This window comes from Pectinophora gossypiella, chromosome Z (genome assembly GCF_024362695.1).
Source record: "Pectinophora gossypiella chromosome Z, ilPecGoss1.1, whole genome shotgun sequence".
Taxonomy (NCBI): domain Eukaryota; kingdom Metazoa; phylum Arthropoda; class Insecta; order Lepidoptera; family Gelechiidae; genus Pectinophora; species Pectinophora gossypiella.
In genome coordinates, this window is record NC_065433.1 from 25741953 (window position 1) to 25760777 (window position 18825).

Consider the following 18825-nt stretch of genomic DNA (forward strand, 5'->3'; position numbering starts at 1 on the left):
TATTTGTGGTCGGTCTAGCCTGTCGTCTTAAAATCTAATAGTGTTAATTTATGCAAGCGCGGCACTTCTGCGCAAAACTAATGACGTGTTTTCTAATGACCATGGAATGTCAACATTTCAAGATTTATGGTTCTTAAGTCAATATTTAGTTTGATTTCCTTATTTGTATTTTAAAAATGCTAATAGTAATAATTATTAGTTGAGCAGATAGTAAGGCATTTGGGGCTTAATAATAGGTTTGTTGGAACATTGTTTTTGCCGGGTGTCTCGTCAGGTCTGGTGCGGTTGTTGAATAATTCATGCGGACGATGTTGAGGCGTTCACAGAGTTCCTCTCGGCCTAAATACTTTTTATTGATGCGTTAATACACTAATTTTAGAATACCGCCCTATTAATCGTATATCGATAAGTACTAAAAATTTTACGACCACTCTATTTTATTCGTAAAGTTTCTTCTGTCTCTACGGCGATTTTTTTGACGTGTTAGAACAAAAGGTGTAAAGCAAAATAAAAGGAAATGAAGAGATAAAAAGTTTACGATCCGATATGGTGTCGTGTCGTCACTAACGTTCTAAGTTTATGGGAATTTAAAACTATCATATTAGGTTGCCAGGGCTTAGAACAGGGAGGTGTTCGGAGCTGTACTGTCAAATTGATACCAGGGGCTTTAGTCAAATTGCCAAACGATGGCACGACAGTGACAGTGCGACTAATATACCTACATGTATGGTATTTACACAAGGTAACTTAAGGTGACACGTCAACCCCCTGTAGTATTTATTATACCTGCTATAGGAACCCGTCAAAAAACCTCTTTTCCGTAATCAAATTCTTTAACACTGTGGCTGAAAACTTTTTGATTACCGCACTAATTTAAATATATCTAGATCGTGGAACACTACACTTAACTAACAAGATTGCTATTCTTCTCACCGCATAATACCTATTAATAATTTGAGTCCGTAACACCTACTCTATGGCTCCTCGTTGCCTCACTACGAACTTGATATTCAAAAATTCGATATCATTATTAATCATTAATAAATTTATATAGAATTATAATCTTCTAATCTCGGTGACGCTATAAAACGCGGTCTCTTTCGTCCTTTCGGAAGAAATTCTTTCGACAGTAAAAATGTAATAAAATATGAGATTGTCGATATTTGTAGAAAAGCATAGATAATAATGGAAATACAGACATGGGTATTTAGATTATAGGCTTTTTATGAGGAGAGATAATATTAAGTCATTTTGTTTGAACTTGCACCTGCCCATACCTAACTACTAACTAAGTACCTACGTACTTATGGTGCCTTTAGGCATTTCGATATATTCAGTATTTTTATCACAGACAATGCTAAATCAACCCGTGCCGTGACTTCCTACCCATTAATGTCAAAACGTCAATATAAAGTGAGCAATAATTTAAAACATCCCTAAGAAAAAGTTAAATTCCATACAACAAAAATCTGTGCACCCACCCATAAATATAGCGTCATATTAAAACATAAAATAGGGTAAACAATCGTAAATAAAAATTACAACGAAAACACACAATGCGATCGTTAATTCAAGGATAAATTATGTCTATTTTGTGAGCCGTTTTACACTTTTTTCTGCCCTTCATTTTTTGTGGTGGGCACACCAGCGGCGCCTGTGGTGCGGCTAAACCCTTTAGTCCGAATTTAAAATTCGAACTTCTTACTATTTTTTTCCTCATTCAAGGCGATTCTATTTCGGCAGTACTATCGTCCCAGGCAGCGTTATTAATCCTTCTCCCGCCATTATCTAGAAACGCTTTATTTCGACTGTTTGTCGTTTGTTTATTTGGTAGCATTTCGTTTTGGGTGACATGGCGTCAACCGTCCTATTTGCTTTTTGATTCCATTGTGACTTGTAAGAAACATGTTGTTAATCCGGGTTGAATTTAAATACCAATTGGAGTCATTCATCGTTGAATACTATCAAACATCAACGCATAGATCCAGCTACAAATAGGCAATTTGTTAACGGAAATCTTACGCATCAAGTGCGGGTAGGAGTTAATCATAATCGCGAACATTTCCCGCTCATCAGTAAGTACAAAATGCGTGGTAGGTACAAAGTGATTGCTTGAGTTTAATCGCATTAGGGATAGGTAAAGTTTACAGAGCAAAGAAGGAAACACTTTAAGCAGCTGGTTGGAGATCTAGTTAGAATAATCCAGGGAATGATTGGACGTGTTCCCACGACGCACCGTTACTGTTCAAGACTGCATACAAGGGCTGTAGCACAGTGGGCTTATCAATTGTACCCGTTAACCAATAAGTATTTTTGCCGACATAGGTACCTACTTATTTTATCTGGCCGAGTTGTTCACGCAACTTATGGGGGCTAGGCTATGTTTGTTTAAGTTATAAAAAAAATAGTCGAATTCATACCAAGTTTTCATGTGTTGATTATAGATAAATTGACATCACGTGGCTTTCAGGATGTGTACTTACTCGGTTAATACATATGGGACAAAACACTTTTTCCAGCAGAAGCCAACTGGTAGTTAGTAAGTAGTAAACTGGACAATGGCAGGCACAAAGAGAAAAAAAAACTTCAAAATCTTTGAGTGACTCAAAAGAGAGCATCGTTATTTCGATAGAAAATTAAAAATCTCTGTTTTACCTTGACTTGAAGTAAATTAACGTATTTTTTTAAATAGTACCAACAATATTTATTTCGTTCTCCTAGTGTGTCCCTTACTCAAGATACACTTCATCGGTAGCTCATAATGTTAATTTTTTTAGAGGAAGCCCTGACATAACACCCAGATTATGAATGATGGATCGAAGCGGCCGAACACCGGGCGAGCAGTCGACGTCATAATGTTTTGAAACCAAGACCTGATTGTGTGAATGAAGTAATCTTACTTGAAATAATCGTACGAGCAGCTTAGTAAGTAAGTATTGCTATTTAAAGAAATATGACGAGATTATGATAAAGTGCAATGAAATGCCATACTGAGTCCTGCTTATTTTTTTTAAGTGAAGATAAAGTACACGCTTGCCTAGTGCATGCTTATTTAGTCTAGCCTAGAAGTTTCCGAGATTGCCAAGAATACGACAACGATTTAGTTTTGTAGTCATATTATGCTACAGGGAAAGAGAAAAGAAAGGGAAGACCAAGAACAGCTTACATGGAACAGATTAAAGAGAAGGCAAACGTCATGTCTTATAAGGAAGTGAAAGAATTGGCCTTTGATAGGCAAGAATGGAGAATGCTACACCGACAAGAGCGTGGGTCTTAAATTAGTGATATGAAAAATAATTTTCACGAACCACAACTCAATTATAAATTAAAGCAACAAATAAAAAGTAGTAAACTGGACAATGGCAGGCACAAAGAGAAAAAATATCTTCAAAATCTTTGAGTGACTCAAAAGAGAGCATCGTTGTTTCGATAGAAAATTACAAATCTCTGCTTTTACCTTGACTTGAAGTAAATTAACTTTGGAAATGATCTTGGAATTCCTGAGCGCCCCTGCAGTAACGTCAACTATTTCACTCATTTGCTCCACACCCTCGAACAGGGCTTTGTAAATACAACAGAATTTACTTACTGATATACAAAGATCAGTTGGATATTTTTCCTTTAAAGGTTTTGTTAACTAGATATGTTCAATAATCATCAATCAACAATTAATTATAGGTAAATTAAATTATATGTTAAATAAACACGATGTCACTTAATTCAATTGTGAAATAAGATTGTTGAAAACCTGGGCAGATATTTTTACAACAATAATAAAAATAACACATCTTTTATTTGTTTGTTCATAGTTACAACCTACGCTGTGTTATAAAGCGTCTAGTACGTATATATAATATAGCACTAAATCCAGAATATAAGTACTAGGCTACATAGATAGAAAAGTGTAGAAGGCGTATCCAGTCGTTAATTTGTTCTGTTTACAAAAGTCTAAATGCATAAAGCTGTCTTTCGCCCCGCGGGGCTCGCATTCTTCGAGATCAACGCGGGGTGGAAACAACCCACAAAGGGGTTGGTGTCAACGACTCTCCGGAATGCCAGAATTGAATAAAACACAAAGGGCTCCCAGATTCTAATGCCGCTCAAAATATTCTATTGTCTTTTCGATTATCGTTGCTGGTACTTATCCGAAAATTCGAGGCGGTCGAAAGTTCCGATCATTATCTCTTTGACCGTTTTAATTGGTAGCGTCAAACCAAACGATTTGAGCCATCAAAATAATTGTCCTTTAGAAAGTCAAGATCAAAAGGAAGTGTCGTTTAGAGTACCGTCGCCACCCCGCAAGGCGGTCTTGACGACCAAAAAAAAAACTCGCAGCACTGGAGCAATTTGCCCCGTATCGGCCGGGCCACACATCTTCCTATGACAAATAGATGCTCGTAGCTCGCGCTAATGAATCGAGAACTTCCTGATTAATGGTGTCACTCCATCCTTATCGACCGGTCGTGTAGCGCCTCCTTAATGGGATCACTCCGATACTTCACGCCACCAGAGGAAGCAGTGCTTAGTAACTCAACACTGCACGTACTTTTAATAGATCTTCTTACAGTGGTATCTTGTAAGTGGAATCCCGCTTTCACGATTAGCGGGTGTCAGTGCTCGATTTTTGAATTGTTTCCCATTTTTCAAATCGTATTCCGTTTTTGAAATAGATTGGGCAGGAGCAGGACTCGCTCGCTATGGCATTAGGAGTGGTAACACCATAATAAATCTAAACCGGTATAAAGGATAATGATTTCTTTTTTCCAACTCGCACCTAATGAACTAAGTAGAACAAGTCTTTTATAAGTAAGTAGGTATCTTAAAAATTTATGAGTGTCGCCGTAAAAGTTACAAACAAGCTTAAAATCGATACGAAACAAACAAATTATAGCTGACACGACAGCCGACATGCTTTCGAAAAGTGCACCCTTTTCAAAACAACGTCAAAAAACAAAGACAAAGTCATTAGTAAACCCTCAATTGAATTATGCCCTTTACTGGAACTACTACTGGAACTCGTTCAATTCTCGCTACTGTTCAAACTTTTACAGGAACGTGGAAAACAACACCTGTGTATTGGGATTAATTATACTGTGGAAAACTAAAACAGCATGAATTTTGGCAGTGTGTTTACTAATAGACGGTTTTGGGAAAGAAAACAAACATTGGCGAGAGTTCATCGACTTCCGTATGTACGGGTACTGGGAATGTTCCCTAAAAAGAGGGCGTAAATGAAAATTTGCCGACGAAGACAAATGATGCGCTAAATAATCACATTTAGTAGCATTGAGACGTCACTTATGGCCGCTTAGGGGAGCGGTCTCCACCATCGATTTCCTTGTTTTTCAATTCATCGGATTGTATTGTAGAGATTTCATTTTTAACGAATTGTGGGTAGTTGTGGAATCACATGTCGATGGCGTGAGAGAAACCGACTTAGTTTCATAGTAATGCTATCGTTACAGCACTCATTAGTGGCCGCACACCACACACTACATTATACTCTTTGGAGGCTCTTCTGGTCTCTGAGGGTAGTTACTCTTTATTTATTGTAAGTACTTACTAATTTCTTTTGAGCAGAGCCGTGGTAGCCAAGTTGGTAGAACGCGTGCCTCTCACATTGTGGTCGCAGGTTCGAATCCAGCACAGGGATAAACCAATGATTATCGAATGAATTTGTTTTCGAATTCATGTTCTGATCATAAATGATTATTACGTGCTCAGTGGTGAAGGAAAACATCGTGAGGAAACCCACATTCCCAAGAAATGCATTTTCGGAGATATGTGACCTAACCTGTATTGGGCTGGTTTTCCCTTCGCGGGTTGGAAGGTCAGACAGGCAGTCGCTTGTGTAAAAAACCGGACCTGTGAAATCTTCAGGTTAGGTAAGGGGACCCCGTGAAAAACGGGATAATACTAGGGAGATGATGATGATGACTAATTAGTCATCAGCATCACTTGTAGACTTTAGTAAGAATGCCTACAAGTTCGAGCAATTTGCAACTCCTGCTTTCAATATACTTGAAATATGATGTACTTAAACTAGTACTTGAACTATGATGAAAGTAGACCAATAAATACCACCCAAGAGCATCAAAAACCTATTGATTCATAAATTGAAATAGATAACTTGTCAAACATTATACTTAGGTACAATTGATATAAAATGCGCTTCATTACTTAATACTTCTACGCCCGAGTTACATTTACTGTTGGGTCTCAACTATTATTTATATTTTGAAGCATACATCTTTCAAATAGAGTTGAAGATGTATATTGGAACGGTTTGATTGACTTTGTAAACTGAATACGTAGGTGTCATTATCGTATGGATATTAGTGAACAAATGGTTTTTTTATTGCGTTGAAGTTATTGATCTTTTGGCGGGATCTGTTGATGATCGATCGCTATCCTGTGCGCGCGCGCACCGCGGCAGGTGAAAGTCAAGTTAAACAAGCTATTGTTATTCTGGTGGCTTTGTGTGAATCAGTAATAGCTTGCTTACTAGACAGACAGATGTAACTCACGCCATAATCCCTATCGGGGTTAGCAGGATCACAAGTCTGAAGAGGACGATATCACTAGGAGTTAAGTCTTAAGATGGATTTGATGTATCGTATAGTGACAGATTGCTGATCGCTGCGCTGGATGCGGGCAGTAGAGGAGCAATCATTGTAGCGAGCTTTGGGAGAAGCCTATGTCTGACTAAAGTAAGACCCAAAGGGGGTGAGGAATTAGTGCGGGCGGAGTGCGTCCGTTCTATACGTATTTTCTTTATTCATATGTCTCTTATTTAGGAGAGCTGAAGATGTACTCTTATATATCAGCCATTATACAGGGGGGAGGGGGATGATTCAGACCATAGTAGCCATACAAGTAGGTATGGGTGTTAGTGACACCGTAACGAATACTAAGGGGGATGATTCAGACCATGATTCTGAGTTGCTATCAAGTGGAATTTTCCGTCGCAAAATTCATGATCTTTTTTATTTATTTTTTTAATTATTTTCAATTCTATAATTTTGCGACGGAAAATTCCACTTGATATCAACTCGGAATCATGGCCTGAATCTTCCCTCAGTTTTCGTTACGATGGCACTAACACCATGTATGTATATTATTAGTGAATGTACGATCACATTCACGGCACAGCATACTATCGATATAGTTGTAGGTTATGGATAGTTTAGGGTTTGAAGATAGAATTAAAGCGATACGTACATGTGCGTACTGGAACCCGCAGGCATCCATGCAGAGGTAGAGACATGTAGACACCCCCTGGATCGTCAGGAGGCCAACCCTGTACGTAGCGCGTTGAAGAATTGCTGAAACAATACAAACAACACGTTCATTCACAATATTCATATACAGTAAGCTCAGGGACATATTTTGGCCGGTTAAGAGGTGTAGGCAGACGAGTCAAATAAAAAAAAAACAATACAAATACAATTCAATATTAGACACTTTGTTGCACATAAGCAAGCAGGACAATTACAAATAAACGAAACAAAAGAAGTACGCCTTAGCTAGTACTTCGTACTTCTGGGCAGACAAGTAGAAGACAAGACGGACAGACATACTGGACTAATCTAAAGGATAAATATGGCTGGAAGAGATCACGACAATAAGGTAAGTTGAAATGAGGATCCCTTTTAAAAATCATTGTTGCACCAAAACTAGTCTATTAAAAAAGTAGCTTTTAAAATGGCCGAACTTTTAATTCTCTCAGTCCATTATATAAGTCTATACCTATATAATATTATGTTTAAGTAAGCCCATGAAGTCATTTAAATACACGCAATTGCTTAAACTTAACACAAGTTAACTCGAATAGCCTCTAAAAGAACATCGTTCGATGGTTGTATTTCAGATTTAAACACACAAGCCAGTGTTTAAGACATGTAGAGCCACATTTTGGACAAAGCGTGACTGTTATGGTCATTTACATGTACTTAAATGGCTAAACAGCCAGGATTGTTGCAAGTAAAATGCGGGAAGTCGCAAAAATAACGTGTAGGAAATGAGATGTCTGACAACGAGCTTGAACTTTGAAAATGGTAAAATAAAATATTGTTAAGGGGTTGCCAGATTGGCAGCGAATAAAAAACATAAACACTTTAATGACTTAAACATAGCGATGAGTGAGTGTGTATGTCGTGGCCAGATCTTAGAATTGATCATTTCATGCTGTGTTCGACCATCCAAAAATTCTTGGTGCCATTTAAGTACTTAAATCAAATTATCAAGATTAATTCAAAATATCAGATAACATAGTTTTATCATCATAGACCCGATTACTCTAGTCATAGAGGCCCATCAGCTCGCGACAGCAAACACTTCAGAACCCCAAAACAGACCCCGCCGGCGTAGGCGACGATTTCCCTCAATCAGCGCTTATCGCTATCGACCCTCTAAGGTTGATTATTATTTTAAATAGTATCCTCTGACACGATACCCGGAGCCGAGATTCGCGCCCAACTGGATACCCTAGTTGTCTTAAATTTTGTACCATGTGAGCGCTCGCCATTTGTCCGGCCAAGTAGTTAATGCCATTTGCGGCACATTTACAATGAGTCACTGTAAAAAAAAAATCTGACAATATGTACTATGACACACATAGTTTACGGCAACTTAAATGTTTGTCTCGTCAAATGACATAATTTTCCACAGCATTCTACACAAGAAGCTATCCCCTTAACACGTAAATTTTAAAAGCGGTGCTTAGGCAAAACAGTTTTATAGTGGCCTACCCATAGATGGTGTTAGCTACAATGCGTTATTAGCGAAACTCGTTTTATGTGAAAACATTACTCTAAAGTACTCTAGGCGAAACGACTGGTTTGATGCTACCGAGGTCCTGCTCGCTCTTGACCAAATAAAGTGCTTTACATTGTTATAATGTTCCTACCACTTATATACCTATAAGACGTCTAACTTGAGTGAGTTTTGTAACGTCTCTTTATGGTACATATTCGTAACGTATGGATCGATATTTTATACAAAATATGTTTTTAATTTCTAGTGTAATGGCTTCCTAGCCCAAGGTTCTATTCTTGGTGGGTTCAATATAACAAACACTACCTCTATTGACAAAGAACACACCCCGGACACTTCATACAAAAATCTCACCTTACCATTTACTATCTAACCTAACCTAACGCGTAAGTATGAGCGAGACAGGCAATCCACGTGCTCCCACTTACTCCTTAGCGGCTTATGGCCAGCACATATTAGGTAAAATAGTGTAAAGTTAACAGTCTCCGTGGTCTAGTGGTTAGAGCGTTAGGCTCACGATCTGGAGGTCCGGGTTCGATTCCCGATGGGGACATTGTCGAAATCACTTTGTGAGACTGTCCTTTGTTTGGTAAGGATTTTTCAGGCTTGAATCACCTGATTGTCCGAAAAACTAAGATGATTCCGTGCTTCGGAGGGCACGTTAAGACGTTGGTCCCGGCTATTAGCCGTAAAAACACCTCCACCAACCCGCAGTGGAGCAGCGTGGTGGAGTATGCTCCATACCCCCTCCAGTTGATTGAGGGGAGGCCTGTGTCCAGCAGTGGGACGTATATAGGCTGTTGATGATGATGATGGGTCTAAAGTTAATCCCAGAGGGGGTGAGGTCAACGCCCCATACTAATTGGTGCGGGGCGAAGTTACCGTCCTATACGTACTATTCTAATATTATTTCTACGCTACCGGCTTAAGTGTTTCCCCACCAACCTTTATAACTTCCCCAATGTGAATTTTAGGATGTAGAAAAAGTAGTAATATTTAATTTACACAAACATTCGCTTGGCAACATTCGCAGTCGGCGTAAACATAACAAAAAAACAAATAAATAGAAATGTCTAACAACTTCGTTATAATTATTTACAGCGGGCGCGTGATCGAGAATATTTCGTGTGCTAATTATACAGGTTGTTAGTGAAACCGCAACGAATACTGAGGGGGATGATTCAGCTCATGATTCCGAGTTGATATGGTGATTAAAAATAAAAAAAAACCATAAAATTCCACTTTATATCTACTCAGAATCATAGTCTAAATCATCCCCCAAAGATTTCGTTACGGTGCAGTGTTACTTACACCCAACTAGTACGGGGTGTAAGTGACATCGTAACGAATACTGAGGGAGATGATTCTGCTCATAACTCTGCTCATAATAATTGATATCAAGTGGAAATTTCCATAGCGAAAGTAGAGAATTGGATGTAATTTAAAAAAATAAATACAATAAAGCATGAATTTAGCGACAAAACATTCGACTTGACAAATTCCCCTCAGTATTCGGTACTGTGGCTCTAACACCCTGTATATTATTATATAGAGTAACATAATAAATAAGAATGCAGAACAGGAAATAAAGCAATTAAATGCAATAAAATTAACAAAACGCCTCTCGGTTAGCAATAAAGATATCCAGAGTTATCGTGGGCCGATCTGCACGCTATGGAGATTGAGACGCCGCGATATTACCCCATGCACGGACCTACAGGACGATGCTTTTAAACCTTACATTAAAAAAGTATAAACAACATGAGGAGCTCGGTGGCGCAGCGGTAAATGCGCTCGGTCTGCGATTGTTGAAGTTAAGCAACTTTCGCAAAGGTCATAGGATGGGTGACCACAAAAAAAAAGTTTTCATCTCAAGCTCTTCCGTGCTTCGGAGACACGTTAAGCCGTTGGTCCCGGCTGCATCAGCAGTCGTTAATAACCACCAATCCGCACTGGGCCCGCGTGGTGGTTTAAGGCCCGATCTCCCTATCCATCCATAGGGAAGGCCCGTGACCTAGCAGTGGGGACGTTAATGGGCTGGTGATGATGAATGATGAAACAACATGAAGACTCTTTAGAAGCCGCCTGGGCCCATGGAAATTGCAATGTAATCATTTTGTCCGGCAAATAAATTCTTGGCTTTTTACATTTCAATTAATTCACATATTATACATAATTTGCTCAATAATAATTTGCACATTAAATTGCACGACAATGTGCTCTCTACTCCACTCGTCATAAAGCCCACCCCTGATTAATCCGGGCGCAAAGGTGCCCATTACACTAGCCGCATTTTCTTGCTGCACAGCAATGGACAACCATTGCGCCAATTCAATTCATTTTAGGTACAGATTTTGTGTAATTAAGTAGTATTTATTGATTAGCGAGGAGTACCGATGGCCGATGGGGCGGAAAGGTTCTGGAATGGCGTCCACGTGTCGGACGACGCTCAGTGGGTAGGCCCGCTACAAGGTGGACCGACGATCTGGTGAAGGTCGCGGGAAGCCGCTGGATGCGGGCAGCGAGGGACCGATCGTCGTGGAGATCCTTGGGGGAGGCCTATGCCCAGCAGTGGGCGTCGTACGGCTGATGATGATGATTGATTATATTTTTATTGTGAAGAAACGACAAGGAACTCCGAAGGAACACAATCGTAAGTGCGTATTTTTACTTAGAAAACACTGAGTGGTTTCTTTCTAGCGTTATCCCGTTTTCACAGGTTACGCTTACCTAACCTGAAGATTTGACAGGTTCGGTTTATACAGAAGCGACTGCCTGTCCAACCCGAACGTAAAACCACCGCAATTCAGGTCAGGTTAGGTCACATACCTCCGAAACGCATTTACCTATCGAGCAAGTGGGTACGTTTTCCTTCACAGCTGAATCCGTGATAATCATCGATTCAAGGGCGTATTGGGATTCGCACTTGCGACATCAAAGTCAGAGTCTAGCGTTCTTCAAACTGGGCTATCACGGAGTGGTCTATTTCAACTAATTCTCAAAAAAGCACAACAACAAATAGAGAACAGAGAAAAAGAGCAAAATTATTATTTTGCAAAGAGCGTTCATGAGGTACTTAGTAAGTAAGATTAAATTATTTGAAAAGTATCTAAGTTTTAATTGTTTAAGTGAGATTTTTAGTTACAAACAGTTGAGTTGACGTGTGTGGATACGTAGAGACGGGTAGTATTCCAAACTGTATCTCAAGGTTGGTTGCTGAAGTTGGTCATTGACCTCAAAACCCATACCAAAGAAGTTGACCCAGTAGCCATCAAGCAGTTCACATGCAACAGAAGCAAGATTGTCTGCAGTTTTACACTCGTTTTGCGATTTTAGTTCGTCTATACACTTACATACAGCTTAAGTTTTTTAACGTGGGAACAAATTGCGGGGTTAGAAAATTGTGGCAAAACAATTAGCTCACCTAAGCGGGCTTGTGGTCAGCGGCGCCATAGCTACCGTGTTATGCCACTCGTTTTGTCCCGCGGATGCACCCGTATAGTTTCACCTATAATATTATAATAACTCAAATAAAAACGCCTTTTGAAAAGTAATTAAAGTCGCTTGGCAATAGTCATGTTCGCACAGCTTACCTTTACCATAGATTAAGGAATACGACCGTTATTTACAAATGGAAACTTCGATATTAAGTACCTATTTGTCTGTTAAGTACCTACTTACGAATATTTCTGATATTTCGTCATCCAAAGTACATAAACATGTGATAAATGAATAACTTCTTTGAATATTGTACATAAATAATACTACATTTGAATGTAGAGAAGGCCACTTTAATTACGTATTAGTTAGTTACGGGTACGTGAATTGTTTTAAAAATGTTATTCTCCAACACGATATTCGAAAGATCGAGTCGAATTTTCATAGCAAATAATGACCATCCTGTATCGCCGGCCGATGGATAATTAAGACTATAATGAACATTTATATCAAATTAATAGTTCACGATTCATTCAGTGCATGTTTTAGCACAAGTAGATTACAGGGCGGGATGTCTCGGATATTAAACGATAACTAACTACTTATAACTAGTGGCGGATTAGAAATCATGACTTGCTTACAAGATTTCCTTACATATTATTACCAGTGGTTATACGAGCATAGTTTACTATGCAAATTGGCTTAACTATACCCAGATTCGTGTTAAGCAATTTGAACAAGTAAAGTACAATTTATGGGATCAATTATAATTATATAAACATACTTGGGATGCCGATTACTGATTGTAAATATTGATTACTTACTAATTTTGTAGAATCTACTTACTTACACGGAAAATACTAGGTAGAATGTTTGCTTACCTACTTACTAAGTAGTTTCTTATAAAATGTATGTTGTTTTTTCGGACACAACCACCGAATAAAGTCGATTTTTCTTACAATTTTGATATAGTTTTTTACCATTATCTAATGATAAAAAACTTTAAGTATTCGTCCAAATTACTACACTTAAACATTTTTTAACAAGCTATTTTTTCTAAATTAGAGTAAAATATTTTTATGTGCACTAGCTAAGTAGTTAATACTGTTCAAGGAGGATGAAAAATAGTAAAAGTAAGTATTAGTTAGGTACTTAGTTGTTTTAGAAATAAGATCGCTTCTAAGGCGTCCAGTGATTAGGTTCCAGGACACCGCCTGATGCACTGATAAACATCGGCGACGTCAGTAAGTTGAGAAGTACCTATTAGCCTTTATCCTCTTTAAAGGAAGAGAAAAGCTCTGTATATATAGTTTGCTGCTTATCATTATGTTGCTGCTTACCATAATCGAAGTTAACTAAGACTGTAAGACATTATCGCGTTCCAGGACAGAGCGTCTTTCTTCATACATTTTCATCCGCACATTTTCCTCTATACCTTTTCCTCCATACAACCTTACGGTTTGACACTACTCAGGTCCAATATCTCATAATATGACACTAATGCTTCGTGCTACCATATTCAATTCAAGCTATCTTATTATATTCAAGCTCCAATTGTACAGTGAGCATAATGTGCGAGTGGAAAAAGTGAAAGTGGTCTTAGAATCGTAGTAAGTTGAATTCCGAGGTGACTGCCTACCCCTGTGGGAAATAGGCGTGATCTTATGTATGCATGTAATTATTGTATGTGTGAATTAAATAAAATGCGTAAAGTACAGACTGGCGTAGGTATTTATAATAACTACAAATAATTGAATAAGATCTAACGTGTTTGCAAATATGTCATCTAGTTATGTAACCGAGGTGTACAAAGCGATTACTTTCATCGCAGCGCATGATCAGATAGCGGGAGTAAATCGATAGAGGATCACAGAACAGCGGCGGCGCCTGCGGCGGGAGGCGGCGGTGGTGCACTCGAGTGTCGAACTCGAGCGCTTGGATCACTCAGCGATGGGCTTAGGTGATACCTACAGTAGGAGGGTTAAAAAGACCAGATTGAAGCATTTCATCCACAAAAGCCATATTGCTATTTGACATTTGTTGACATTGCGCAGTTACTTTTATACAAATGTCAAATTGCCTTATTTTACATTAATTGCTGCATGTGGCCTTTTCAGACCGCCTAGCAGTTTTTCTCCAAAATAATCCTTGATAATGTCTTCAGCCGAGAAATGCGCCCGACACCTTCAGGTACGTATGTTGAATAACCGGGTATTTTTTTATCTCTTCCCATTTTTGTCCGGCTAAGTTATGATTGCCATGGGGCAAATCTACATTAAGTCAAGTTATAACAAAGACACAACCGTTTATTTTACAGGATCAAAGCTTACATCAGGGGGGTTAAAATGGCCACATCGAAGCAATTCATCTAACAAAGCAATATTGCAATTTGACATTTGCGCATATACAATTAGTGCGCAATGCAAACAAATGTAAAATAGCAATATTGCTATGTTAGATGAATTGCTTCGATATGGCCTTTTTAACCCCCCAGTACAGATTGTAAAGATATTTAGCGTACCACAAACGATAGGAATGTTAACATCAATACATGCAGTTCAAAAAGACACAACAACTCTTTAAGACCTCAGTCGATAAGTACGTGGTATCGATAGCTAGTGCTAATTCACGTTAAAGAGCTGTGAATGGAGCTTCTTGTGCAATTTGTCGATATCCGACGCCGGTGAGTGCCTGAGTGTAATGATGACCGATTGATGCTTAGTGATGGTAATAGGACAAGTTTTGTCGATATCGATGAGCGCTTAGTATAAAGATTTTGTATTACGGTACCTACGTACTGAAGAATATTTCTGATTTCAAATTGTATTCAAATATTATTTTACATTTCTTCGCGTATCTACCCATAATAAATGAATAGATGCGATGGATTAAGTTATTTTAAAATAATAAAAGGTAGAAAAGTAAGTAATAAAGTCTGCTGTCGATAAAACAGCTTCAATCACTAAACGATACAACCCTCCGGCAAAAATCAGCAAATTGATTCCAAACCACTAGCGAACGCAGCAAAGCGGTGATCAGGCGAGATCTCGACACCTCACGGCGCAAATAACACACATCAGACGAAGTTAAGTGAAAATAAAATGATGTTTAAAACTCGATTTAATACTAGAGCACCAGCCAGCACTACGGGAGCCAGCGCCCGCGAGATTAGGTTTAAAAGTGATACAATAAGGGTTAAATTACATTGAAGAAGGAAGGAGGAATCAGATACCCCTGTAATGGATATGAATGTGTACCGCTGGACGTGAGAATTGTTCTGGTATTTACTTTCAGCAATGTTCGTTTCTAAGCTTGATTTAGTTAAGATCTCAGCAATATATACCTTTTTGTTTCTAGTTATCTACAAGTAAGCTACTAAGCTACTAAAGTGAAATTTTTGGTGTTTCATTCAGCAAAATTGGGACGAGGTTTGAGAAATAAAAACTCAAATAAGTCAGTGACACCTAACTGCTAATACTTAGTCAAATATGCACATACAATTTTAAAGAGACACTGAAAACTGATTTGAATAGGAAATGTGAGTCGACGAAGTTGTAAAATTTAACTGCACTCATAAACCACCGGAGATCTAGCTCGATCATAGATGGCGCTGGTTGCACAAATAAGTATATAATCACGTTCAGTCACGCGACGACCACCCGCGAGCACAGACGTGTCGGAGAGGACTAATTACAGTTATTTATCTCATTACTGCCCCCGCCCGATAACACGCTGCTAAATGAATGATTGGAACCAAACTACTTCCTTCTCTTTCGGGCCAGTCCACGCAAACACACTAACATACTCCAAGTCATAAAATACTTATCTCAAACATAAAAGCCTGGAGTTGATTGGAAATTAACAATCGGCAACATATAACTGAATCGTGGGCGAGACGTAATCTTAGCCACTCTATAAAAGCGATATATACGTACCCACAGAATCGTACCCGGGTAATGAAATTATAAAGTCCCTACCAGATAAACTACCGAGACACGGACGCTTGTGTATAAATAATAATTATGGTGAAAGTTGGTAGCTGTCAAAATTGGGTCCGGTTTGGTTTGGCCCACCGTAGCGACGACGATTAGATTATGAGTGAAAATATTTGGTCAGACGTTTCTTTTAACTACTTTGTCACTCGGGGCATTAAGTTTATTTATGAACATTATTGGGTCTCGTAAACGGCGACCCCAGCGCTAATGGATTACAATCGGGACGAGGAAGACACGCTTGGCAGAAGAGTTCATGAAAAGTGTTACAGCTACAACCAGAATTGTTGTCGATTGATAATAATTGCCACAAGTAGGCATTATTTATGACTGTGACAACGTCTGCGATCGTAAATAATAGTGACTTGTGACTATTGCTGCATAGCCAAATGGCACATAAAAAGCCGCTTGTAACAGAAATAAAGTGGACGTTAAAGACTACTTACATTTTTAGTGTTAATGAAACATGATAACAATGATAGCTACTACCAGAATATAGTAACTAAAATATTTACTCAATTGTCGTAAGATAAAGCAATTATAACAGTGAAATGACTACATTATTTAAGACTGTTATCGTATCGCTTAGGTACAATTTGGAAAAATACATAATTTTGGGTGTGACATCTATCACAGCGGCTCGTGTGTCGGGGTCAAGGCAGTAATCTGTGGCACGACTGGCGGCGGATGAACTACAGTCAATTGATTTATGCTCATCGCCCGTGACAGCATGCGACGAGTTTGCGGGTTCCGTGTACTGATTTTTATTGACCGTACAATTTGGTCGTGCTCCGGGTTAAAAACCGAGTAGCGCTGTTTGATCTGTCCAATGAAAACTCATGCGCAGCTACACTGATCGACTATGTAACCGATACCGGCTAGATCAAATCAGACAGTCACCGAGTGGCCTCTGCACCGACCTAGCGTAAAATATGAAGCCTATCGATATGATGGATGGTTGATATCAGATTTATAATAACTTGTGCCTCGGAAAATCGCGATACTGTGTCAATTGACTAGACACTGATATCAGTCATTATGTAAATGAACGTCATTTTGTATTACCATACAAATTACCGCGACAGATTATTTTAAACGACCATGACCTGACTTGTATTGCAGAGCCTTTGCTTTGCAACGATCGATCATTTGAGCTGTCAAACACACTTGCCAAGGACGGCAGTGCAATTGATACTCATCTCCGCCAGTAAAGAGAAGTGACAGTTACTTTTGATCAATCGACTGCCAAGAGTTCACACGAGGTGCGATTTGACATCTGCATTTTCTGAGGGCTGCTTCTTTCTATTCCGCCGATCTTTATTTTGATTTGTCTACGCCTGGCACTTAGAATCCCCACTCGCACAACACAGTGTGGAACTTGCACTGGAGCTATAGATTATGCTCCATATCCCCTCCGGTTGATTGAGGAGATGACTGCCCAGCTGTGAGACATTTATAGGCTATTTAAGTTATGTAGCAATTAGTATAGGGCATCAATGATCTGGTGACACTTGGATGACATTGATACGAGAGCTAGTGTGCATACGTTCATTCATAGCGTACATTATTCATTATAGGATATCGCGGCATTAGTTCCGATTATGGCCACGCGCCAAAAGATCTTTGTCGCCCTATACAAGTAAAAGAGTGTGATATTGGTAAAGTAGTAGTGAGTGGAGACGCCATAAAATTTGGCTTTCCAGAGAAGTGACTACTGCAATAGACTCGTGAGAGTACAAGAGCACGTGAGCGTCACTTGGAGCACATGTATCCGAGGTCATCGATCGGCCTTGTTAGTGGATTTTCGCGCGGTTTCGCGCGTGACGCCACGAGTACAGTCGACGTGCTCCCGCGCACGTATCGCATGCTTATAGTGACGTACTCGCTACGTGCATGTCGATAGATTGGAAACATACTATTCATAGACGTTACGGTTTTCATGTGACATAGTTCAATATTGACATTGCGCATTGCTATGGTGACTCACTGATACTTATGTTTAATTACGAATATGAATGAGATATTTTCAACGGTACAGTTTAAACCAAGACCTCTCTCTTATTAGTAAAATGCGTGCAGTGCCTATGAAGATTTAAATAGAAATTTGATAGAAAGACCCAAAAGAGATAACTGTCCATTTACTTGATAAGAACAGATCATTATTTAATACCCAAGGTTAGTGACATAGCTACTCATAGTTATTGTCAAGGCCGAGATTAATCATTTATTATTATATAATTTAAATGTCAGGCGATATCCACTAATGGACCATTGATTAGCTTGTAGAGTATCGATTTCGCTGATACATCGATATTTCATTACAACGACTCTAATCGAATGTATTATAATTTGTTTATATTCCAATATTTATGTTCTAGGCATACCATAAACACAATATTATTGAAAGGAAAACGGCAGAACTACCGTTTACGTATTTATATTAAGTACATTCTTTAGTAGCCCGTTTTAGATTATGTAAATTCGTTAATTCAACCAATTGGCAAGTTATAAATAGGCAAACTATGGTTTTTAAGGCTTTGATGAAACTGGTCACCGTATTACGCACAATCATAAATTGTTCTTAATTCCAAAGACAATCTTATTTACCCACGCTATTACC

The 18825-nt window shown here is 38.8% G+C and overlaps 1 protein-coding gene across 1 annotated transcript in view; it reads right to left on the minus strand.

Moving 5' to 3' along the window:
• Positions 1–18825, minus strand: part of LOC126380377 (fibroblast growth factor 5) — a 176507-nt gene that overhangs the window by 11379 nt on the left and 146303 nt on the right. Inside the window, exon 2 of the mRNA XM_050029762.1 lies at positions 7222–7325. Within this exon, the coding sequence (XP_049885719.1) occupies positions 7222–7325 (104 nt within the window). The remainder of the gene's footprint in view (positions 1–7221; positions 7326–18825) is intronic.